Here is a 25134-nt window from a genome sequence, read left to right as displayed (position 1 = left end):
TTTATCACCATTTAATCATGAATATTGTGTTTTGGCTCAGTATTGTACTGAAATGGATAGAAGAGAAGACGTCATTGGTGAGTCGACAGAACTTCATAATTTCTTGTTTATTTTGGTGATTGTACCTGTCTGATGTGGTTTTATCTTGAAGTGGGTTCAATGAATAAAATCACAAGAATTTAATCACGTAAACGAGCCGGACACAAACAGGAACAGGTGCTTAGTGCGATTCTGGTGAAGGAAGGATTGTTGTGTCATCATGTCCTCATTGTGAAATATTTTCGTGTTGGGTTATTCTAAAGAATCAGGATTTGATGACCAACAATCTTGTATCTTTCTCCAGAATCACATGAAGCATCTTTAGATATATAACATGTAACATTCAAAATGTCTAAAAACAGCCAGACTTTTGTTCATGTTTCATTCATTTAGATGATCTGATCTGATGCTCTTTGTGTTGGTCGACATCACAAAGTTTCCACAGACATCACAGGTAGACACTGCTTCCTGACTCTCTGATTAACCACTGATAAAGCAGTTTTATTTGGGCGATGCACGCCTCTGGGGTGGAGTTTGTCTTTATTTCCCTAAAGAGATCAGAGATCACTCAAAGACAGACGAGACAGAAGGATTATCATGAATTCTAGTCTTTTTAATTTTTTTGATTATTACTTTTAAATAATTCCTCTTCTGACCATGAAGAGACTGTTCAACAGGAGAGGATATGAGGAACGTGTTTTTGAAAGTTTGCACCTGAAGCTGAAGGATTTGAAAATGAAAGCAAAGGGTTTGAAAAGCAAATACCTCTTCAAAGAAAACATCCCTGCATGTCCGCGACCAGAGTTTCATCTGTCTCATCTGAAACACGACACAGACAGAGATGGATTATGTGGCATCTGGAGGGATAACGGCTTCAAGAACCCACATGGAGACTCTCTGGTGTGGTGGAGTCTGGCTGTGGCGCCTGATGACATCACATCAGCTGAGACGAGGCTCCTGGAGACGACCTACCCCGACCGGACGCAGGAGCAGGTCCAGATGCAGCAGAGCTTCCTGGGGAAGTTTGCCACCTCCCCGTCCTTCTCCGAGCGCTCCAGACTGGGCTCATACCGCTTCACCTTCCCCCTGGAGGAGGTGCTGGAGGCCTACAGCCAGCAGGTACTGAGGGTCAGATGAACAATACGTTGTGAGCGGTTATTTATTATGCACTCATCAATTTAGAGATTTTTCTTTCAGAAAAGTGGAAAGAAAACACGATCAAATATAAATTGATGTGTTTATTTTAGTTCAGATTTCTGTTCCGGATGTTTTTTTTTACCATTTCCTACATTTTTAGTTAGATAACCTCATTGGCATATTTAAACATGAAATATCAGAAAACTTGTCATGAATAATAATAATGTAAGTAATCAACTTGTGAAGTTTTATCCAGTAGTTTAAATCTCTACCTAATTCACAATTTTATGTAGCCATTATATATATATATACAGTATATATATATAATGGCTATTTATATTCATTTTATATATATATAAAATGAATATAAAATGAACAGTAGCTGCAGTAAACAGTGCAAAATGGTTGACAGTGCAAATGAAAGTGAAACAGTGCAAATAGAGGTAGAAATGATCCATTGTCTATTATTGAGTCTGTTGGAGCTGGACTGGGACAACAGTCTGCCACTGAACACACTCCTCTGCCTGGTGACGGTGTTGTGCAGAGGGTGGTGGGTGTTGTCTAGTATGGACAGCATCTTGTCATGAATAATAATAATGTAAGTAATCAATTAATGAAGTTTTATCTAGTCGTTTAAATCTCTACCTAATTCACAATTTTATGTCCAAAAATGTTGGAATTTTACATTTTATTAGATTTTAAATGATAAAATCTCTTCAGCTGCACTTACAAACTGTCCAGTTTTATTCCTCTCTACATTCTGACGGCTTTAACAGAGGACTTTGTTCATCATTCACAGCCTGATTTATACATGTGATTCCTAGAAACACGGAACCATTGATATTTTTCATGGCTGTTGACAATATTATCTGGTTTATGGAGTGATCAGAAGTGATATGACTTCAATACTGCTTGTCAACAACATGAAACAAGAATCTTGAATACATTTGTAGTCACTCCATAGCCCAAACAAACCTGATATCAGAATATAGATTGGAATAACACTGGTAAGCGATGTTGGCTGTGAATAAAACTGGCTGTTGATGTCACACAGTCTTCTTAAAGCTATGAATAATAGATAATCCATTTCTGCCCGCTGCATCATAGCCTTTTTACCCTCAGGGGCAGAAACGACAGGTTGTGAACTTATTTTCAAAATAAAGAAATGTGAAATTATTATCGGTATCGGCTGAAAAAAATCCATATCATGCATCTCTAATTTAAACATAAGTACATTAACAGGAACCTTGGTGAATGTATTTGTGATGACTCTTCTACTAAAACCTCTTTTATCGTTCCAGTTTTGCTCCGGCGCTCAGCCCATCATGCGGGTCTTCAAGACTGTCCTGTACAAACAGGAGGTGATGTACGCGGTGCTGGTCCACAGTCCAGTTAGTGATGAGCTGTTGTCAGACCGTCCTCTGCTGACTGACGACCCAAACTCTGTCTGCTCCTACAGAGATGGCTGCTTCGTTTGGAAGCCTGAGGCCATGTGTGAGACACACAGGTGAGAACGAGAAAACAGAATTAGAAACTCTTGCCGAGTAGAAAATGGTATGTTAGAGCTGCTCCCTCTGGAACAGAAATCTCTCACTATAGAGGTATTTTAATAAGATATAAACAGAGAAGATAACAAGGTAAATCCATGCATTAAAGTAAAATGTGTGACAATTATATAAAAAGTATTGTTTGTGTTTGTTAAAGGCCATGAAGTCCATCCTGTTGTTAGGAGAAACGTTTCAGTCTGTTTGGTTCAGTTTGCTCTTCTTTCTCTGTCTTGTCTCAGGTGTGAGTTGGTCCTGAGACCTGATGAAAACCAGATGGGAGTGAGGGAGGTGGTGTCTTACCCTCAGTTTTATGTTTGGGATCATGTTGCCATCGCCCTGCATGTGGACAGACAGGTGCCTTCACTGCTCACTCTTCTCTTTACAGACGGTCACACCACCTTCTTAGTCTTTGTAGAAAACTGAAACTGACACCGGATCAGCTCGTACATATTGCAAAGATAAATTGGCTGAGATGTCCGAGGTGGATCTGCAGGTTCTGGACATTTATGGCGGCTCTGATCCTTTGAATCAGACACATTTCAGCACTCAGTTTGCCTTTTCAGCACTTTAATTCAGGTGAGCTACGTCTTGAAAGAGTTGCTGTGATAAATACATCTGAACCTCCCGCTGAAAGAGAAGAAGAGCTCCAAACACTCAATAACAAATAACCTGATGTGAACGTGCCATTAGCCTCAGGCATGACATCAGAGCCTCATGGGAAATGTAGTTATTCTAACAGAAATTACAGTTTTTATCAAACAAACAACAACAAACAAATTTCCCCATCTGCGGGACATTAAAGGATTTCTGATTCTGATTCTGATCTTTGTTGAAATGATGGAGAATAAGTGTTGAAATCTGCTTTTTTGTCCTGAACTCTACTGTAACATTGTGGTTTCTAGACTCTGTTATTACACTGTTATCTAACAGTGATAATCTGAGTTAGCATGTAGCATGGCTGCTAACAGTCTAGTCTCTCCCTGACCCGACCCTGCAGCTGTTCTGCTCGTCACCATCTTCTCTTTTTCTGTTTCAGGTGCTGAACTTTGATTCTTACCGTTTGAGACAGAACCTCAAGTACTGCAGCAGAGCAAAACCTTCAATTATACCTCGTTACAAGTTTGATGACTTCCCAGAAGCTAAAGCGATAGTAATGAAATTATACCCCAACGCTCCATCACCACCGAAAAGAGCTTCACAGCTAAGTCAGAGTTTGTCTTCTGCACATTTCTGATAATTGGAAACATGACCTCGATACAGGAGCATGAGCAAGATTAACTCATGTTTAATAGTGTACAGTAGTGAGTATGGGCGCAACCTGACATCCCTTCTGGTTGTCTTCAGATCATTAGATAACAATAACATCAAATGCTGATTAGCACAAAGACGAATCACAGATCCAGTGATTAATGGACAGAAGCTGAAGTTGAATCTTAGCTACGCACATTTCTGCAAAACCACAAGTTCAAGCTGAACGTTTCTTTATGTTGTAACATTACGTTTGTTTAGACTGAATTTTATATTTCTCTCTCGTCACACCTGTGTGCTCAAAATACACTTTTTGAGGTTTAGGAAACATCATGGTTCGGATTAAAATGCCTGTTTTGGTCACGACAGTCACAAATGGAGATGTTCGGTTGACATTGGTCGCCAAGAAAACACCTGGAAATGTTTCCAGATGTCCTTAAATCTATCCAGCGGTGTGACTCTGACTGCAGTCGATTGTTGGCAGCCGTGTCGACTGTAATAACTCACCTGCTGATGCGACAGGTGGCTAACGATCATATAATGCAAATGTGAAGACACGTTTGGTACGAATGGTCTACAGTCTACTGATCACTCGCCACATTCACACACACATTCATACACTGAACGCGCCAGCTGCTCATCAGGAGGTTTGGAGTTCAGTATCTTGCTCAAGGACACTTTGACATGGAGCTGGGGGGAGCCGGGAATCGAACCAGCAACCTTCCAACGACTAGACAACCTGCTCTACCTCCTGAGCTACATTAACTCTAACACAGACGCATCACTCCCCCTCAGCTGAACTCTCCACTGCAGCTGCTCCATTCAGTGCTGCTACGTCGTTATTACTTACACCAGTTGAATTTCGAGCACTCGTCTTATTTTTAAATTGTTTTAATATCAGGAAGTGCTGATGTAATACTGTTGTGTTGTTTTCCTGCACACTAATCCACTGAAGTACAAAGAATACACTTGAAAGTTTTTTTATAAAAGTATCAATCAGCTGAGAGATCTGTGAAACTGCTGATCTGATGGATTATAGAGATGTTAGACATTTATAATCATTCATGTTTAAATCTGAGCCAAAGTTGAATATATTTTATTGGAAGCCTCTATTTAATGAAATGTGCCTTTTCTTAGCTGTCACATGAACAGAACAGAACAACAAAACCACAGTTTACAAGTCACACTGACAGAATATCTGAGACAAATTTTAATATATGTAAAGTGTGTGGATCCAGGAGACGGAAATGTGATGTTAATCAGAAAGAACAGATTGTTTGTCGTCAGCAGCACAAAGTGAATTTTCAGCTATAAGATCAGAAAACCTGGAGTGTGTTTGTGTCAGACGCTGTGAGTCTGAGAGGACAGCAGCTCACGGAGGCTCCTTCCATCTGAAACAACGTGTTTCCTGGTTCAATATAATTATTCAAGACAATATGGAGTTACTTTTATTTATTTATTTGTTTATTTCAACAACGCAGTACAAATACCTCAGACTTTACCTTCCAGCACCGTAGTCTTCTGAGCTTCCAGCAGTTTGTGTGAGTGATTAAAGACAAACGATCAATAAGAACCCAAACTGGTTTTCATTCTATAAGGATGCTGCCACCTGCTGGTCACCGATGGAGCATCAGAGTCATTCTGTGTAATAAAGAGATCCAGTTAACATGTTTAACGTCTGCAGTGGTTCTTTGAGCTTATATTTAAAGGAAAGACATAAAATAATGATTCGATAATAAACACATAATTTGTTTTATTTCTGTGATGACTACAAAGTCATTCAGACTAACACCCGATACTTTATTTAAGTACATATTTATGTTTGTGGTTTGAACAATTTATTTAAAAGCTGTAGTTACTACTTATAATTCAGACTTTTCATATGAAATACTTTATTAATTTAAAGGAGAACTTCGGTCGATTTAAACATGCAGCTTCATTGCTCAAGCTACCCTTGACTTGCCAGTACCGAAGACGCGAACAAATTTGGTCCAGCCATTACAGAGCTCCGTGAACGGAGATGTAGCATTGAACGCTAACAGCATGGGGTCAGAACTTCACGCTGTGTTTTAAGCATCTTAACATGCTCCACATCTCACACCAAAAGTTATGCAACATCAGCAGACACCTTAGCACACAGCACTGTAGTGTGTATGACTCAAACTGAATAAAAAAGTAGTTAAAATAGTGTGTTTGTGCAAGCAGCTACTTACCTGTTTGTTGACATCCGTGTGTTCCGGTAGCTAGACCAAACTAGCATATCCATCGAGTGTGCACTTAACAGCCTAAACAGGCTATTGTAAGGCTCATGGCTCATGACAGGCTGTAACATGGACATGTACATTATGAACATAAACACGAAAATGCTGGAATACGTTTCCGTCTCCGCCAGTGAGGGAGTAAGTGCACGCTCGACGGATTGACTAGTTTGGTCTAGCTACCGGAAGACGCGGATGTCAACAAACAGGTAAGTAGCTCCTTGCACAAACACACTGTTTTAACTACTTTTTTATTCAGTTTGAGTCATACACGCTACCGTGCTGTGTGCTAAGGTGTCTGCTGATGTTGCATAACTTCTGGTGTGAGATGTGGAGCATGTTAAGACGGTTAAAACACAGTGTAAAGTTCTGACCCCATGCTGTTAGCGTTCAATGCTACATCTCCGTTCACGGAGCTCTGTAATGGCTGGACCAAATTTGTTTGCGTCTTCAGTACTGGCAAGTCAAGGGTAGCTTGAGCAATGAAGCTGCATGTTTAAATCGACCGAAGTTCTCCTTTAAGAGACTTGGGAGAACTTTGTTGGAAGCTTGTTTTTTCTTTTCTTCACTTTCAGGCTTTGTCAGTTGAGCTTTCTGATCAGAGCAGATACAAGAGTTAAAAATAAATGGTGACTACATTACCCACAATGCAACTCTTTCTCTTTCAGCTGGGTGTCAGATTGCAGTGTGTTCTGCTAGTAGCATGTGAGGAGCTGCAGAGTTGTGGTAAGATCACTTCTGTCGTACACACATCAACGCGTGTTTCCTTTATAACAAGACGCTGACTCGAGTGACATCACATGAGGACATTAATCAGTTTGGCACATTTCTCCAACAACAGTCTGCTGGTATTTATTTCCCAAAATATAAAAGTTGTGGTGTCTGATGCCGTCTGCAATCTGTTGTTTCAAGTTTTTATTTGAAGCGACCTTTTGCTTTTTCCTTTTAACCCTTAAAACCCCAAGGTGCCCCAATTGGAAGACTTTAAAGGTACAATATGTAAGAAATCTAAAGCAACTGGCCGTAAAATCAACCTAATATGTCAAAGAGACTCAGTCATAATGTTCATATAAAATACTGAACTCACCAGCAACAACAGTACAGCCAAAATGTTCGCATTAAAAATAATCTTTTGCAGACCGCAAATCATGTTGATGTTTTGAAATCATGTTTTGGCATGTGGCGCCACCCACCGCAGTCTACAAATCATTGCAGTCAGTAGAGTCTCAGCTGCCAAGCAACCACAGGTTGCCAGGTACAACTGAGCTACAAGGGCGGAGGCAACGAAATCTAAAAGTCCTCGTTATGAATCACAAAAACGCCAAGATAAAATTCGAGGCAAAGCGAGGGTCTATATAGGAGTGGCATTTGAACGGTGGACACAGTTGAAAGCTGAGAGGAATAAAAAAAAAAAACGGATGCAGAATTGGCTGTTTTGCCGTGAAAAGTTTGTTTCATTGGTAAATCCACATTGCTTCCTGGAAGCCCCATGTGTTGTGTTAGATTCAAAACAATCTGGTCATCTCCAACGGGCTTTAGGACCCGGGGGGGAAGCATGACAAGCGCTGCACAGCCTGCACGTCTGTCATGACTGTAGATCTGTTTGTTGTGTTCTTGTCTGGTTTTGTCTTGTGGTTTCTTGTATTTGATTTCCATGTCTTTGTTTCTTGTCTTGTGTCTTGTTTTTCCCATGCCCTCATGTGTCCTTTAAGTTCTCCTGTGTATTTTCCTATGTTCCCTCTGGCTCCCTCTGTCTATTGCTTTGTTCCCTTCATGTTCTCATGTGCTCCTCCCCTTCGTTATCTCACCTGTTGGTCCACCTCACCTGTTCCTCGTCTTGTCATCAGTGTCTGTGTATTTAGTCTCTGTGTTCCCTTCACTCCTTGTCTGGTCATTGTATTTGTCAGCTTCTGTCTTTGTCCATGCTCCCATTCATGTGCCTGCTCCTGTCTGTTCCTTGTTCCCCCACGGTATGTGTTTTTGGACTTGAGTTTTGCATTTTGCCTTTTGATTTGAAGCTTTTGATTTGAACTTTGTGCTATTTTGTTTGTACTTTGTCTTGCTGTTTTTGGTTGCTACTTTGCCTAGCTTTCTTTTGTTACTTTGCCTCTTGCCCCCGTTTTGTCTGCTTCTGTTTTTGTGTTCAGCTTTTAAATAAAGCTCGCCTTTTGTTTCCCCATATCCTTGCCTCTCGTGCGTAACTGCATTTGGGTCCACCTTTTCCATGGTCTTCCCTTAACCCCCTGCCTGACAACGTCGTACGGACTGGGACTCTACGGATTGAAATTTAGAGCTTTGGCAGCAATATTTCTAAGGGATACACACCCTGAAAGTGCTTTTGTTTTAGGCAAGACTAAAAGTTATTGAATTTTTGCTGTGTGCCATCTTCATTTACTATTCACCAGTAACGCATATACTGATAATTACACATCTCAACAAGTGTTCCCTTTCCCATGACACCAAAAGTATTCAATAAACCTTGTGGTTGCAGAGATGTACTCATTTTATTATGGATATGCAATTTTCAAGCAAGGGCCTAGAAAATTGGCTCTGGGCTTAAAATTAAGATATTTATTCAGTTTTTTAATTCCATTGCGTGCTTCTGTCTGTAGAAACCTCCACTGTACTGGAAGAAGGTTGTCGTCACACAGAGGGCAAGTAGGGCACAAATGTGGTCTGGGACGAAGTTGGTTCTGCTGGACAGAGTGCTGTCCTGTAGCAGGCGTTTCTTCACCATCTTATAGTTTCTTGGGTTAGGGTTAAAAACCTGCACACAGATCAATACTTTCTGTTGGACTCTCACCACTCACTGGAGCACCAGCTGGGGGTCACCAGAACCCTAAACCATCAGGCTGAGACTGTGTCCACAAAGACAGAGAGGAAGGAGAAGGAAGAGAAACACATCAAGGGAGCACTTAAAACCTGTGGCTACCCAAACCGGACCTTTGTCAAAACCTCTTACAGATCCATAGCAGACAGAGAGAAGGAGACGAGAAAATCGTCATCGTCATTCATGCCCAGAGAAGACGGATGGTTTGAGAGGACTAAAAGAATCCATCTATGTCAAACTGGAACAGTCGTCATTGAACAGAGGAGGTGGACTAAGACATCACTTATCAACCACCTACAATCCTGTACTGAGTTCCCTCAGACAGCTTAACAACCATTCACACCTGGACTCACCTAGCAATGCACATGAAGGCCGGCTGGGTCAACGACCCACAAGTGTCCTTAACAACTCTGTTTGGACACTCCCACACTGTTTAATGACACTCCCACACTGAGGACAATCTCACACATAGTTTAAAAGCCTGCGTCTCCTCCAGTTACTGAGAACTGAAGAAGCCTCTTGGATGAGAAATGAAACGAGTTCAAGAAACTGTATCGGGTCCAGTTGATTACGATACAGCACCTAGAATTACCATGACGTGGATGACTGAGAACCTTCAACACCAAGCTGTTATAGTTATTGTGGTTCTAAGGTTTAAGTTAATTATTGATCAGAGATACAAACTGACAGTTTAGTACTTTTTATGAGTCTGAATTATTGACTTGGCTATATTTTCCCTTCTTCAAGGGTTGTGCTCGCGAGGCAATCTCAAGTAAATTAGATCCTATTATTTATCATAATAAATGATAATGATGAAATATATCATTAATAATTATTAATGATAATCACTCATCATAATTGATTGCCAAATTTAATCCAACTTCCCTGTTAATGTTAAGCACAACATGACTCAACTGGACAGTACCACACCTGTTCAGTGTGGGAACATACTTTCCTCTTCTCTTTTCTCAGACCGTTCTCTGCTGACTGACGACCCAAACTCTGGCTGTGTCCCAATTCAGGGTCTGCACACTTCGAGTGCGCATTTGAAGTGCGATTTAGTCACTATGCCGCGGCGAAGGGTGTCCCAATTCAAAGTGTTCTCATGATGCACCCAACAAATGCGCACAATCCTTTTACCTGCTTTTGGAGTGTGCACCGCTACTACACTTTACTCCTTTGAACATCCACCTCCAGATATGTTAAACTTCAAGGTAAAATGCGTTGGTAATGCTCAGCTTGATGCCTTTGGAAGTAAAACCTTAAAAGCTTCACTTTCAAACATTAGACGTTCAGAGGTTGACTTGTATTTTATATCTAATTGTGACTGTGGAGATGTTACAGACTTGTTTTACATAAATGGACAAGAATGGACCAAGATGAGATTCAGATCAGGCTGTGATCCCTGCTTAATTTCCGGACTGTAACACTGTAAAATCTAGTTGAACGTCTGAATGAAGAGCTAAGTTTATGATTATCCTTATGATCAGAGGTGGGAGTAAGTCACATACATGCAAGTCATAAGCAAGTCACAAGTCTTAACCTTCAAGTCTCAAGCAAGCCCAAAGTTACTATTGATGAAAGTCAAGCAAGTCAAGTGGAGTCATGGCTAAGGTCAAACAAGTCACAAGAAGTCCGTATGAATGTATTCTTCATATCTGTTGACACAGTAAACAGAAGAGGGTGGTTAGTAAATAATTGGATGTATGTGCATAGTAATTTTAGAATTGTTTTTCAAATCCATAAATACAAGAATAAGATTAGATTAATATCAACCCTGGGACTGCAGCATACTGCTCATCCTGACAGCTGAGAATGTTACTCTCAGGTATTGTTCCCCTCCCCCGCTAGAAAAGGAGGCTGAAAATCACAAGACATGTCTGTTCTGTCCTGAAATGTGTGTTTCTCTTCTATAAAACACACTCTACATCTCAGAGGCGGAGGGAGAAGCAGGTCCGTTGCGGACGTGAACGAAAAAACAAGTGCGTCAAACCGAATGTGTGCCAGTACGGTGTCGTGTTGGGTTGTGAGCGCGTAAATGCACGCCTTCATTTGAAATAATGTCTGTGCGCACTGAAGACGCTATATCTGAAACACACACACGCTTTAACCAAGGCGGCGGCCAAAATCACCCAGACATGAAAAAATCTTTGAATCCAAATGTGATGATTTTCAGAGCTTCCCTCATGCTGCCTCTCCTCCCCTGATCCTGTCGGCCACAGTGCCACTCTGGCACGCAGCACGTCATACAGTGGCAGAGGGGCAAAGTATCAAAAACGGAACTAACATCTCAATATGCGCCAAAAAAAGAAATAAAGAAAAGCCAAGACTTTCGAGTCATCTGTGTCAAGTCTAAGTCAAGTCTCAAGTTATTAATGCCAAGTAAAAGTCAAGTCAAGTTTTTCATCGGTGTTAGTCAAGTAAGTCTCAAGTCCTCAAATTTGCGACTTGAGTCCGACTCGAGTCAAGTCATGTGACTCGAGTCCCCCACCTCTGCTACATGGAGCACCAATCATCCGGAGACTGGTGTTTAAGTGACTCAGGAAAGTAGAGCGAGTGGGTCACGTGTCTACAGGATCACTCTTTGGCTTGAACCAGTTACCACAACATCACCAGACTCCATTAACAAATCATGCGATTTTAAGAGTTGTTGAGTTATAACAAACTTTCTAACGTAGTGAAAATGTGTCTGTGACAGATTCTAAGTCATTGTGTCCTTGTTGTAAATTCAGCATTAAATCTTTCAGCTGAAGTTGTTTGTCTCCTTGTAAAAAGTGTCAGTTTGTGGCAGCATGTCTGTACCAGCCAGGGCAGTTGCTAGGAATTCTGGGCCCCCTGAAAGAATATCGGTGTGGGCCCCTCTACCCCATTCATTGCCACCTTCAATTTTCTTGTTTTTCAGTATTCTTGACAGTGCCTGGTGTAATACACCCAATTTGTTTCCTTTTTTACGATTAACGACTTAACAAGTCAGAGTATGATTATGTAAATGATGTATTATTAGTTGTCTTATTCTCATTTCACTGATTTGCAACACGTTATTACACCTCTGATTGCAAATACATTTTCAATTAACCACTCAACAAATAGGTAGTGGGTCACTAATAAACCAAAACAGCCAACCAGTGTGTACATCACTCACTCACCATCAAAGGCATCACTGGACTGCTGGGCTGAGCGTCTGCTGTGGGGTCAAACTCAGATGAAGCAGCTACTGCTGATTCTGGAGCAGCAGAGCATAAAGGTTTATTGTTCCATTATATATATTGTAAACATTATATGTTATTTTTAATGGAGAAACTGATGCAGAACTAACCTATTCTTGGACAAAATCTAAATGGGCTTCTTAGTACCACAGCTCTAGGTGGACAGCTTCACTTTACCAGGCAAAAAATATTTTTAGACCATTCAAAAGTCGGTGTAAACTGTCCAGAATTCTAAATAGTCTTGTTTACTTTGTTGTTGTCAGCTATTATGGTGTCTTTTATTTTATACTGCTATGAAAACAAACAAATCTTTGAACATTTAACTTTTTTGTATTTAGGCTATTCAAATGTCCCACTAATAACACATTTTACAAGACCACATTGAACACATCATGATAACGTAACTGATCTTCGTCAGATGCTCATAATTACTGAGTAGAACTTGAATGCGTCATAATACAATTCAATGCAGCCTCTGAATGGGCGCATACCGGAGCACTGTCCGACAGTGATATGTGTGAAACACACAGTCACTGTAGTAGCCCCTAAATTAGTCACGCTCAGTTATAGCTACTCTAGGAACCGTTGCTCTACAATGAACTGGCGACTTGTCCAGAGTGTAGCGCGGCCAGATGACAGCTAACGTAGGCTCCAGCCTGCGCCCCGTCAAAGGTAATGTTACAGACATTAAATTAATGAACAGGTAGGCTAATTGTTTCAGCCGCCCTCGGTAGTTTTACTCTCACCATTCTTAGAAAATAAGTTGTTGATGTCCTGGGCCCCTGCTCTGCTGCTTCTACTCCTGGCCTCCTTCTCAACTCTTCTCTGGTGTCCGCCTGTCCGGACTTGTGCTTGTTGTGGGGCATCCTAACCCTGCTGGAGTTCGCTCGCGCTCACTTAATTCCGATGAGGAAGAACCATGGGAAGAACGAACCGTGTTTTTTAAGAAGGGGCTAAGGGGGTTATTGAAATGATTAAAATTAGAATATTGTATGACTTGTGGCTTTGTTTTAATTCGGATTCATTCGTATGAATATATATTAGTTCAGTGTATGCATAACCATTTTGTCATAGAGGCTACTGGGGGCTTTGTGTGGGCCCTATAGCGGGCTGTGGGCCCTTAGAATTGTCATCACCTTTCTCCCCTATACGACGGCGCTGGTACCAGCCTGTCTGCTTCTGTGTCTAAAGTGCTAAAGTCTTACCTGCCAACATTGATCAGCTGTTTGAACACACTGTTTACACTGATTTCACCATTTACACTCCATTTATGAAAGAAGAAACATGTTATTGATCGAAACATGTCACATGTTACAAAGACACTAAACAGTAACAATATAGGCTCCTTCTTTCTCCCCGTGGAGAAAGTCCCCAGACTCCCTTAACAAATGTGTCAGTTTAGTGAGTTGTTGAGTTGGAGACACTTTATAAACTCTGTGAAACTCTGTCTCTGACTCATTCTGCATTATTTGGACCTTCTTGTTAATTCAGCAAATGATCTACATGAATTTCTTTCTGTCTTTCAGTAGAAACATGGAGTCTGAATAATGGCTTGTTTTAGATTTTTGGGTGAACTGTTCCTTCAACATGTAAACAGTATTTTACTCCAGTTTGGTCATTTAATCCCAAATTATGAATCATGTATCTGTCGCCGTAGCAACAGTCACACAGCTGTCAGATAAATGTGGAGGAGTAAAAGTATAAAGTTGTAAAAAATAGAAACACAGTACAAGTACCTCAAACTTTACTTACCATCACTTTTGTCGTGTGTGATTGATAAAAGATGAACCGATGAAATGATCAATAAAGATCCAAACTGAGTTTGTGCTGCAGACTGAACATGTCTGCAGTCAGAAGTCAGTCATGTGACGATGCTGCCGCCTGCTGGTCCTCACTGGAGCTTCACGCTGCAGTAATGGAAGAAGTATTTAGATCCTTTACTGCAGTGAAAGTACTAATACTACACTTTAGAAATACTCTGTTGCAAGTACCAGTCCTGCCTTGAAAATGGTACTGGTAAAAGTATTTACAGTGGGATTAAAAGTATTTTAAAAGTATTCAAACTAAATGTGCTCTATCCCCCATGATTAAATGAACCTAACATATAATTATTTCAAAATAAACTTTAAAGAGCTGTCTTCATGTAGCATTTATTACAGAGGAGGATGAGGGCCAATGTTAATAACAGTAGTTTATTGTTATAAATACAGTTGGTTGTACAAGTAACAGTTCATAAAGTATATTAGTGTATTTCACCGTGGGCAAAAACAAGTGTACCCTGCTGTGTAGTTCTACAGTGACTTTACAGTTGTATGACATACATCAGCTACTGGATGTGTTGCTGTAAATTTGAAAATGCACTTTAGAGCCCTTCTTATCTCTCCCCACCACATGGTGTCTCACACAGAGCAACGCCTCTTCAGCAGTTAATGTTTAATTCCCTGTTGAGATCAGAGATCACTTCTCTTGTGACCACAAATGAGCGAGCAGATAATGAAGCAGTAAAGGACCATGGAGACAGGCAGAGCCTATGGAGCCAGAACGGTGACTTTAAAATTTGGCATCCAAAAAAAAAATTGGCATTGAAAAACAAAACCACTGAATGGTCCCTCCCTCAGGCCCCTCTCGATGCCAAAACAGTGACAGAAAGTTGAAACTGAAAATCAGTGACACTGAAAAAAAAACTGACATTGTAAAAAAAAAAAAACCTGTCACTGAAAAAAAGTGACATGAAGAAAAAATCTAAAGATTGTCATTGAAAAATACAAAAAAATCCCAATAAAATAAAATGAAAAGATTTTCAGATTTGAATTATTTTAATTGGTTTCTTTTCTCAGTGCCAATACTTGTTTCAATGCCAATACAATGGTTTCTGTGCAAATGTTTCAATGACAATGTTTCCTTTTTCAGTACTGGTTTTGTTTTCAATGCCAATTTTTTTTTTTGGATGCCAAATTTTAAAGTCACCGTTCTGGCTCCATAAGGGCCCTGGGCATAGGCAGTATAGGCAAATGCTAGGGGCGCCGTCATCCGCGGGGGGCGCCGAAAACTGGGGGAGAAAAAAAATATAATAATAAAAATGTTGAACATGTATATATATATCATCAGTGCCATTGCTTCCAATATTTCAAAATATTATATAAGCCCACAGCAATATAACGTCATTGCAAGGACTATTATTTAACAGAAAGGCCTTTTTTTCTGGTTCCCAGTTCTCTGTACTGTACCTGTCCTCTGTGAGGGGGGCGGGTCGAGAGGCGACCGAGGCCAATCTGACCTGACCGATACCCCAAGACCCAGAGAGAGATTTACTGATACTGTAGCAGAACCACAAGGTCCAAAAGACTGAAGACATCCGGCAACTAGTGAAGGAAAAGAAGGAAAGAAGAGGAAGGAAAACATGAAGAAGATACAGGTACAGTAACATCAATGTGATGAAGTGAATGAAATTAATAGTTTAATGATCGTTGTTGGAGCAGAGTGTTAGCTTGTTAGCTTACTTTGGACGATAGCAGCATTGTTTAATAATCAGTAAGCTGAGCCGACGTGTGTTAATGTTACTCCACCTTAAATTCATCAGGGACGTTTGGAAAGTTTACGTTAGACCTGTTCAGGTGTTATTACAGGTGTCTTTCCTGCTTGTATGTCAGTTAACTGCTGTTAGTTTTCCATCCTCTTTGGTTTATTGTGTCACAGTTTATGTTTGTTAAAGTAACGTCAGTGTTAAAGTGCAGTTAAAGTGTATTACTAGCCATTTTTAGACAGAGCACCAAGCCGCCAATCTGCCCGTCCTTTTGGCGGCTCGGTTCGCGGTTTTAGACAGAGGGCGGCAAATTGGAGGTCTGTTGTGGTAGCCGATTTTCCGCCTCGGAGGGTACACTTATTTCCGCCTCGCCTGCTATCTAAAAACGAGGCGGAAATGTGCCAGCCTCTGCGTGAGGTGGGCGGAGGTGACGATGACCTGCACTGTTGTGTGACCCACAGCCGGGGAGTTTTAAAACCAGGAAACAGCTGATCAAAGCAGTCAGTCCATCATTTCATCCGCGGACATTAAGATGAACAACTGGACAGCTGCTGAGATCCAGGAGATGCTAGCGCCTCCTCGGTCTCTGTAGCTGTTTGGTTCTGTTAGCTTGTTGTTGTAGCGACAATTTAAGGACGGTCGCTACTTTCACATTAAAATCCCCGCTAAGAACCCAGTTCTAAACTCCAATGGGGTGCAATGTAAAGCTCTTATTTTGAAGACATGTCACCGTTCACAGCCCAACTTCGAGCTTCACGTCACGTCACATGTTTACGCCTACCTCAGAGGCGGCTTTTGGAAAAGGAGGAATATTACGCCTCGGTTTTAGAAAGACAGGCCGGCACATTACCGACCTTACCTTGAAGCAAATGTGCCGCCTTTTCTATCCAAAAAGGGCTACTGTTAATACACCTTAGCTTTCCCATATCTTTCATAGGCAAAATGGATACACTGCACTTCTACTCTGGTTAGACTGAATTGCTTTTCAATGACAAAAAAGTTGAATGAATCTCATCACATTTAGTCTAAATGAGTCTTATGTATGGCACGCACCAATCTGTTTTTTTTTTTATAAAAATGTAACATGCAGTGGTCACATATTCTTCTCTTCTCTCTTCAGATGCACTTTTAAAATATTTCCCCATCACAGTGACACAGCATCAGGACTAAAGGCACCAACAGACCTGCTGACTGGACATCTCTTCTAACTGACACAGTGAGATGAGAGTTAGTTCATAGAGGACCATTTCAAATAAAAAAGCAGTTACACATTTCCCCAAAACAAAGATGGGAGAGTGTCAACATAACTTTTGTGACAGAGTCTTATTCAGTACTGAAAAACATCAAAGAAGCTGGCTGATAAACTCAAACAGAAATGATAGCTCGCACTGCTTCTGCTGCTAAATGTTTTCTCCAAAAGAATACAGACTTAATAAGGAAGGACTAAAGGACCGGAACAATGCAAGCCACTTGCTGAAGGTTCATGAGGATAGCCGGGAGCACAAAACCCACATGGCTACATGGAGGAGTTGGAGGTCGTTTTGCAAAGCAGCTGACAATAGATAAGAGAGAGACGGCACTCTAAAGCTGAGAGACAATATGTTTGCACAGTATTTTATTTATATTGTATTTTTATCACTTGTTTCTTTTCTCAGTTTTTATTTGGTGTGATATTTTTTACTTAAAAGAAATAAAATCTTGAATATTTACATGCAGTTTCTGTGTGAGTGTATGAACATTGATTGTGAAATTGACTGCGATGCAAGGAGGCGCCGGCTGAGATTTTGCCTAGGGCACCAAATTACTCAGGGCCGGGACTGGAGACAGGGACAAACAGCAGAGGACATAAGGAACAATGTTGGGAAGGTCGGCGCTTGAAGCTGACAGATTTGAAAGAGGAAGCAAAGGATTTGAGAACCGATATCTCCTCAAAGAAAACATCCCATTATACCCCCGACCAGAGTTTCATGTGACTCACCTGAAACATGACAAAGACAGAGATGGATAATGTGGCATCTGGAGGGATAACGGCTTCAAGAGCCCACATGGAGGCTCTCTGGTGTGGTGGAGTCTGGCTGTGACGCCTGATGACATCACATCAGCTGAGAGGAGGCTCCTGGAGACGACCTACCCCGACCGGACGGAGGAGCAGGTCCAGGTGCAGCAGAGCTTCCTGGGGAAGTTTGCCACCTCCCCGGCCTTCTCCAAGCTCTCCAGGCTGGGCTCGTACCGCTTCACCTTCCCCCTGGAGGAGGTGCTGGAGGCCTACAGCCAGCAGGTAGCAGATTACTGAAAGGAGCAGTCCGTAGTTTAGTTGAAGAAATGAGAACAGCTTGTTGATTCACTTATGGACAAAAGTTTGTATTGTTACCTCATTCACATTGTAAATATCAGAACTCTCAGTTTCTTTTCTAAAACTACGTAGTGCTTCTTTAAAGAGAAAGAAGGAGAGTCGATGTTGTCTGTCGTTGTTGTCGGGACATTAACAGGAACCTTGATGAATGAATTTGTGATACATTTCTTTTATTGTTACAGTGTTGCTCCGGCACTCAGCCCATCATGCGGGTGTACGAGACCGTCCAGTACAAACAGGAAGTGATGTATGTTATACTGGTCCACAGCCCAGCCAATCAGGAGCAGTTGTCAGATCGTCCTCTGCTGACTGACGACCCAAACTCTGTCTGCTCCTACAAAGATGGCCGCTTCATCTGGAGGCCTGAGGCCATGTGTGAGACACACAGGTGAGAAACACTGTTCTTAAGTACTGAAGTACTTGAACTTTATTTGGGTCTAACATTTTGTCCAACTTTAAACTTTCATACTTTTTTCGACACAAACATTGATCATTTACTCCACTACATCTGTTTAACAGCTTTAGTTACTCGTTACCTTTAAGATTACAATTTCTTATTCTTTAATGGGTTCGGAAAATTCTACTTTTTAAGATAAGTCAACTTTAAAATTATCCTGGATTAGCTGAGAAATACAGTCACACAGCTGAAGCAGTAAGAAGTTGACTTGTTACAGGACGTCTCTCAGATCTTTGGGTTCAGTGTTCAGATGTTTTACATCCAGGTGTTTCACCTGTGAAGGTCTGTGGACAGAAATACTGAATAAACAATGACATCAGAGTTTTTTTATTTTTTAGCATCATTTTCTGAACATATTAAACTAGTCACATGGTCTACAGCTGAGAGACTCTGAATTCTCTTCCTTGTGTAACCTGGAGGATGTGATTTCTGGTCGGCTCTCTTCAGCTGCCATAGCTGCAGTAACGGAGCAGTGATCGTTGACATGAGTCGAAGCTTCAGATCTTTTCTTTGTCTCTGTTTTCTCTCAGGTATGAGTTGGTCAAGAGACCTGATGAAAACCAGATGGAAGTGAGGAAGGTGGAGCCATCTCGCAAAGAGTTTTATGTTTGGGATCATGTTGCTGTCGCCCTGCATGTGGACAGACAGGTACCTTTATTTATTTATTATTTATTTCTGTCTAGTTCTCAGTATTTCACTTAAAAGTGACGATTTTATTTAAAAGTGATGGGGAGGGAATATTTTTTCATTCAAGAAGGTAAAAAACTAAATAATCTTCAACAGAATTATTAACTTTTTGTTTGTTTTGATTTATTTCACTGGTTTTCTGTGATAATACAGATACAATCATTGTCATATGTTTTGTGTTGTATAACACGTCCGTTGTCTCCGAGCTGAGAGGAGGTGAGAACATGTCGGTTCAGCTCCACTTCCAACGTTACTTTATGCTGTTTACAAGCTTCATTATTAGAAGGCAGGTCAGCTCAGTTTGTGTGTTATGAACATTAAAACAGCCTCTGCTCCTGGAGCTCTGACGAGTGGACAGACTGCTGAACCAAACTCCTTCATCACTGCTCGTCATCTTCTTCTCTGTTTCTGTTTTAGGTGCTGAAGTTTGATTCTGCCCAACTGAGACAGAACCTCAAGTACTGTCGCGGAGCATATCCTCTAATCGTGAAGCCTTGGGAATTTCAGGACTTCTCAGACGCTGAAGAGACAGTCAGGGAACTGTGGCCTGACGACTCGTCACCACTGCAGAGAGCTGAGCCGCTAAATTAAGTATCTGTCGTCTGTCAGTATGAAGACGCACAGAAGCTGCAACAATAACAACAATTATAAAAATGAAATCTTCAGAATCAGAATACTTTATTAATCCCAGAGGGGAATTTGTTTAAAATATGAACATGAGAAATACTAACAGCTGTAAAACAAGTATAGTCTAAATATGACCAGTAAAAATAATAATGACAATAATTATAATAATTAATCCAGAACTCATTACTCACCAAATATATTCAGTTGTGGTTTGTAGTTTGCTGTAGTTGTGGTTAGTTTGTCTTTTAGCCATAAATATCTTACATGATATTTCAGTTCTGAGGTCACTTCACTATTAACTTGGCTGTTCCTCCTCCAGAGGTGCTGAAGTCACCTCATTAACATCCTAACAGGACAGATTGCATGAGTGTAATTAGCATAACACCTACAGACAGGGAGGATTGCTTTTTCTTTTCTCCTGTTTTGTTATCGGCCTTTTGTTGCTTCTGTTTTTAGACTTTGGATTCTGTGTGCTTGTTTTCTGGCTTTATTTAATAAAGATAAAGCTTTTTGTTCCTCACCTTCCTGCAGGTGTTTCTTCTGTTTGGGTCCTTATTTATGGAAACATTGTGAATGTTTGTTAAATTGAATCAAAAAGTCAAACATTCACTGGTTTACTATACATGTTGTGATGTGACAGTTGGCTGAAATGTTTTAATGTGAGGATTTACACATTGAACATTATAATAAACATATCTTAGAGCTCATTAGAAAAGCTCCATTTTGATCTAATTCACTATATGTAGTAACACTCGGTCAATTAAATAAGGGATAATGTATAGAACGGCAGTCATTATCAGGAAAATTAGTCCTGACAGAACGAACCGGTTGCGTCGGGGGAAAGCTGCTTTCCTCTCTTTTCTTTTCTTGACCTTTGACAACAACTCAGCCTTTTGCCAAGATTCAAAATCACCGTGTTTACCAAAAACATTGAAGTTAATGTGAAATGCATCCATACAGTAGTTCTTTCCGATATGAATTAGACTACAGATTAGATGAAGTCGCTTAGCAACCGAAGACGCTGGGGTGATAAGTGACCGGACTACTTGTAGAGCAAAGATTCAAGAGCGTGGAGTGAGACGAAATACGTGAATCAGAGGCAAGAGGCCACTTTCCTTAACGACGGTCAAATATGCTTAGCATTAGCATAATAATTGCCCGCCGAATGTTGGGAAGGTCCATTGAAGTGAATGGAACATTCTACAGCATTAAGAAGAGCCGTGTAATAATGATAATTGATAATTCACTCTGCTGCCCTTCAGCACCTAGTGACCTCACCTCAGGCCAATCTGATTATCATGACCTTTGTGATACATTTAGTAAAGATTGTGCACTCACACGACATCCTCATCGATCTTTTCTCTCAGCCTGGCAGCCTGGTCTTCTCATCCAAAACTCCTTATAAAGTACCCTGTTGCAAAAACAAAATCCTCCACACTCTGACTACCTGCCACAGTCTCTTCATTAGATCTAGAGAAAAATCCCACTGTAACATTAGCAAAATGTCACAAACACTTGTTCCTAATAAAACTGCTCAGATTTTCTGAAATATTCACCAGCTCATAACTTCTGTGTCCTCACTGGAAGATTCACTCTACAGACGCTCAAATATTCAAACTTTTATCTCTCTCTCTCCTCGATCAGTAGCGCAGTAGTGCTCTCTGATATGATCAACACACTCTTGCAACCAGCTCCACACACAATGCACGACTAACAACACGCTCCACACAGAGATAGAAATGATAAGAGTTTTAAAGATGCTTTCAGTTTCAGTTTAATTCAGTGACCTTTATTGGCAGGATATGATGTAAGTGTGTATATATACCCATGACCAAAACTGCACAAAGTCAAAAACAAATAAATCAATGAATGACTCAATTAATAAATTACTATAATTACATGCCCCAGATGTTCAGTATTGGCTGATATGGGGCGTTTCCAAATCTAGTTTGCTGAAATCACATCAAGTGAAAAATCAACTGAAAACCTTAAACAAGTTATCAGAAACTTTTGTCAAAGACACAAGTAAACAGGAACTTCTTCTCAAACACATTTTGTTTCTTCTGGGGGAAGATGCCTGTAAGATCCTGGGTCCAGAAGAGCAAACTGTAAAATCTGACAGTGACATGACAGCTCATATTTATCTTAATACAACTCACAACGTGGCATGATGTCACATAAATAATATCAAGGTGAGCCTTCTTAAGGAATGTGGGTGGAACAGTGTCTTACAAGGTGTTACACAAACAGTGAAGGGCAGAAAGTTTGATTCCACTGTGTGAGTTGTTTCCTCTGGTTAGTGTTGGAAGAGTTGAGCTGCTGTTGGAGGTTTTGGTTCTTGTCTTTCTCCGGCCTGCAGTGTAACAAAGAACCTATCAAAGACAGAAGGGTCATTACATCACTGGATCCTGCTTTGTGACAGTTGTTCTGAAGTCTAATCACTGATGTTTCCCCTCAAATGATTGACAGGGCTGATAATATGGTGACCAAACAGGGCCGGTCCGACCAAATATCATTGATGAGACTGCAGTTACATTGTGAACTCGAGTGTTTGAACCTGCTCTCTGAAGAGTGTTCTTTCATTTCCTTCATCAGAATCATAGACGTAGATATGTTGGGTGTTTCTCCATCATCTCCCACAGACTTCAATACCAACTGGCCTCAAAGAGAGATTCAGTGATCTAATGACCCTTCCTTCTTGTTTAGGTTCCTTCCAGTGAAACAGGAAGTGTTTCTCTGTCTGACACAGTCTGATGGGCTCTCGTCTCACTAATTTACATTAAGAGTGATTAAGAACATTAAGGGCTACAACTCAGTCTGATCTGCTCCTTTTACCTCTGAAGCTGCAGTCTGATTCAGCTGCAGACAGCTTTACCTGCACTTTTCTTTGTGTTTGTAATCACACAAATAAAGATCATGTTGCTGTGGCTCAGGGGTGGAGCCAGCATCTTGTGATTGAAGGTCATTGATTTGATTCCCCTAGTCTGCAAGTGGAAGTGTCCTTGGGTAACTGAACCCCAAACTGCTCCTGATGTGCTGGTTGGCACTTTGCATGGCAGCCACCACCATCAGTGTATGAATGTATGAATTACTGTAAGTCACTTTGGACTAAAGCATCTGATAAGTGCCCTAAAATGTAAATGTATAAAAAAAATGCCTCCACATTTACAGATGAATAAAAGCTTCTCGTACAGTCGATCACTCTGTTCTCTTACTGAGATGAACTTGGCTTCTCTGTTTTAACTGGTTGACAACTCATCAGAGAGACCTTAGTGTGTGAAGGGAGCAGCAGCCACACCTGATGTGGACAGGTGAGAAAATAGATTTGAGCTGTTCAACATGACCGTCACACCATCGCTGATCTGGTTCTGGTTTAACTGGTGTTGGAAAAATGTAACCAAGATATTATCAGTTTCTCGCATAGCTTTTGTATTTAATCAACATTCTTGCTCTGTCAGCAGAAAGCTACAAGGTCACCTGAGTGGACAAATACTATGAGGAACAGCGTCTTGCTGTTCAACCTCAGAATGAAGCTATACTGTTTATGTGTGAATAACAACTGTCTATGTATGTATGTATGTCGTGCAAAGCACAGAACATGCCTGAAACAAAGAAGGTGGGAGCGTTACGTTACACCTCATTAACCACAGAAATGTATATGTGCCTGAATCTTGCATAGCAACACTCTGCAACTTGTTATCTTGTAAGAACCAATCATATGCGATCACACCCAAATGTATGACAATAAAAGATGTGCATGGAGAAGAACTCGTTGGAACGCTGATGGTCAGACGCACAGTGCTGACCTCCGTGCTTCCCCTTTGCAAAGAAAGACAAACTCTGAGTCCGTGTCTGTTTGTGATTGTTTCATTCAGTGTTAAACCCAACATTTCTTGGTGCCGTGACCCGGATCCCAACATACCCAGCTCTGCCAGAAGGAGGACGAGACACCGAAGCCCGTCGACAGCCAGGACCACAACCGGTGGCCTGAAGGAAAGCCCGGGGGAGTGAATTCTCCGCTCGGCCGGTAGTATAGACGTCCCCTCCAACTGAACAGTGCTGGATTGACGGGATCCGGACAGACATACCAGACCGGACTGCAGATAAAGTGAGTATACTGGGAATGGTTATGCTGAAATAACCCAAGTAGAATAAGTGGCGCTGAAGGACCACAAGGGAATAAAATAGGCTAAAAACTAAATAGTGATGTGTAGTATCCCATGAGTTGAAGCAGCAGCACTGACCGAAACCTTAATGGCGTCAACAAAAATCAGTGGCCTATTGAAGTAGACCATGGGCGCTAAACACTGAAAAACACTATGCAGAGTGAGGTAAAAAAGCCTATGAGGTAAAAAGGCCTAGGAACAATATTGTAAGGAATAGTACGACGTCAAATAAAAATGGGTAACTGTAATAACAGTTGTGGGTCCAAAAAGGACCAAGAGGCCTCAGGTGATGAGAAGTTCATGCAGCAACTCCATCCCGACAGTGTAAAGTATCTAAAAAGTGAGAAAAAAAACGTAAGGTATAACAGGTCGACTTAGAGTAGAAGAATTAAAAGAGCTGGTCTCACGTTTAGAAGCGAGCGTAGTCGCTAAACATGGTAGAAAAAAAGATAGAGTAAAAAAATAATAATAATAATAATAATAATAATAATAATAATAATAATAACAATAATAATAATAATAATAATAAAATAAAAAAATAATAATAAAATAAAGCAACGTAAATATAGGAAACTGTTGTAGTAGTTACGGAGCCTCGGAAGGCTCGGAAGGAAAAGGAGATGATAAATCTGTGACAGAGTTACGGCCAGGCTGTAATAAATTCTTACCTAAATGGAGAAAAAAGTACAGAGTAACAGGGGAGATCCAAACCCAGAAAAGAAATTTTTTTTATAAAAAATGGTTAGAGCAAGCATGTAAAAGAAAAGCAAATACAGTAAAAAAAACAAACAAAAGAGGAAAGAAGAGACGCAAGTACTGTTTGTGCGAAAAGAAGATAACGAGGGGGTGGCCAAGGGCAGGCGGAGGACTGATCAACCTCCAGCCGAGCCTGGGGCCGCCGCCCCAGAAGCAGCAGCAGAACAAAATTCTGCACAACCTGCCGTTGTTAGATCTAAAACCACACCGTTATACCCGAATCTGCAGGAGGAAGGGGTAACCGACGAAAAAGCTCCGGAACCAAGCAGTTCTGGAAACCTAGAATTACAGGCTGAAGAT

General features: G+C 40.9%; 1 protein-coding gene across 2 annotated transcripts; it reads left to right on the top strand.

Annotated features, from left to right (window-relative positions):
* The first annotated feature begins 718 nt into the window (after positions 1–718).
* Positions 719–20386, top strand: LOC115594399 (uncharacterized). Of its 2 annotated transcripts, XM_030438459.1 has the most exons (4): positions 719–1158; positions 2478–2683; positions 19129–19246; positions 19703–20386. In XM_030438459.1, exons 1-4 carry the CDS (start codon positions 775–777, stop codon positions 19874–19876), a joined length of 882 nt encoding a protein of 293 aa, XP_030294319.1. In that variant the 5' UTR covers positions 719–774; the 3' UTR covers positions 19877–20386. The 2 variants fall into 2 exon arrangements, with proteins under 2 accessions (XP_030294319.1, XP_030294320.1); XM_030438460.1 differs by lacking the exons at positions 19129–19246; positions 19703–20386 and adding an exon at positions 2963–3152.
* Positions 20387–25134: the final 4748 nt, after the last annotated feature.

Source organism: Sparus aurata, chromosome 13 (assembly GCF_900880675.1).
Source record: "Sparus aurata chromosome 13, fSpaAur1.1, whole genome shotgun sequence".
Taxonomy (NCBI): domain Eukaryota; kingdom Metazoa; phylum Chordata; class Actinopteri; order Spariformes; family Sparidae; genus Sparus; species Sparus aurata.
The sequence above is the reverse complement of the archived record's forward strand: the minus strand, read 5'-3'. Positions and strand labels throughout refer to the sequence as shown.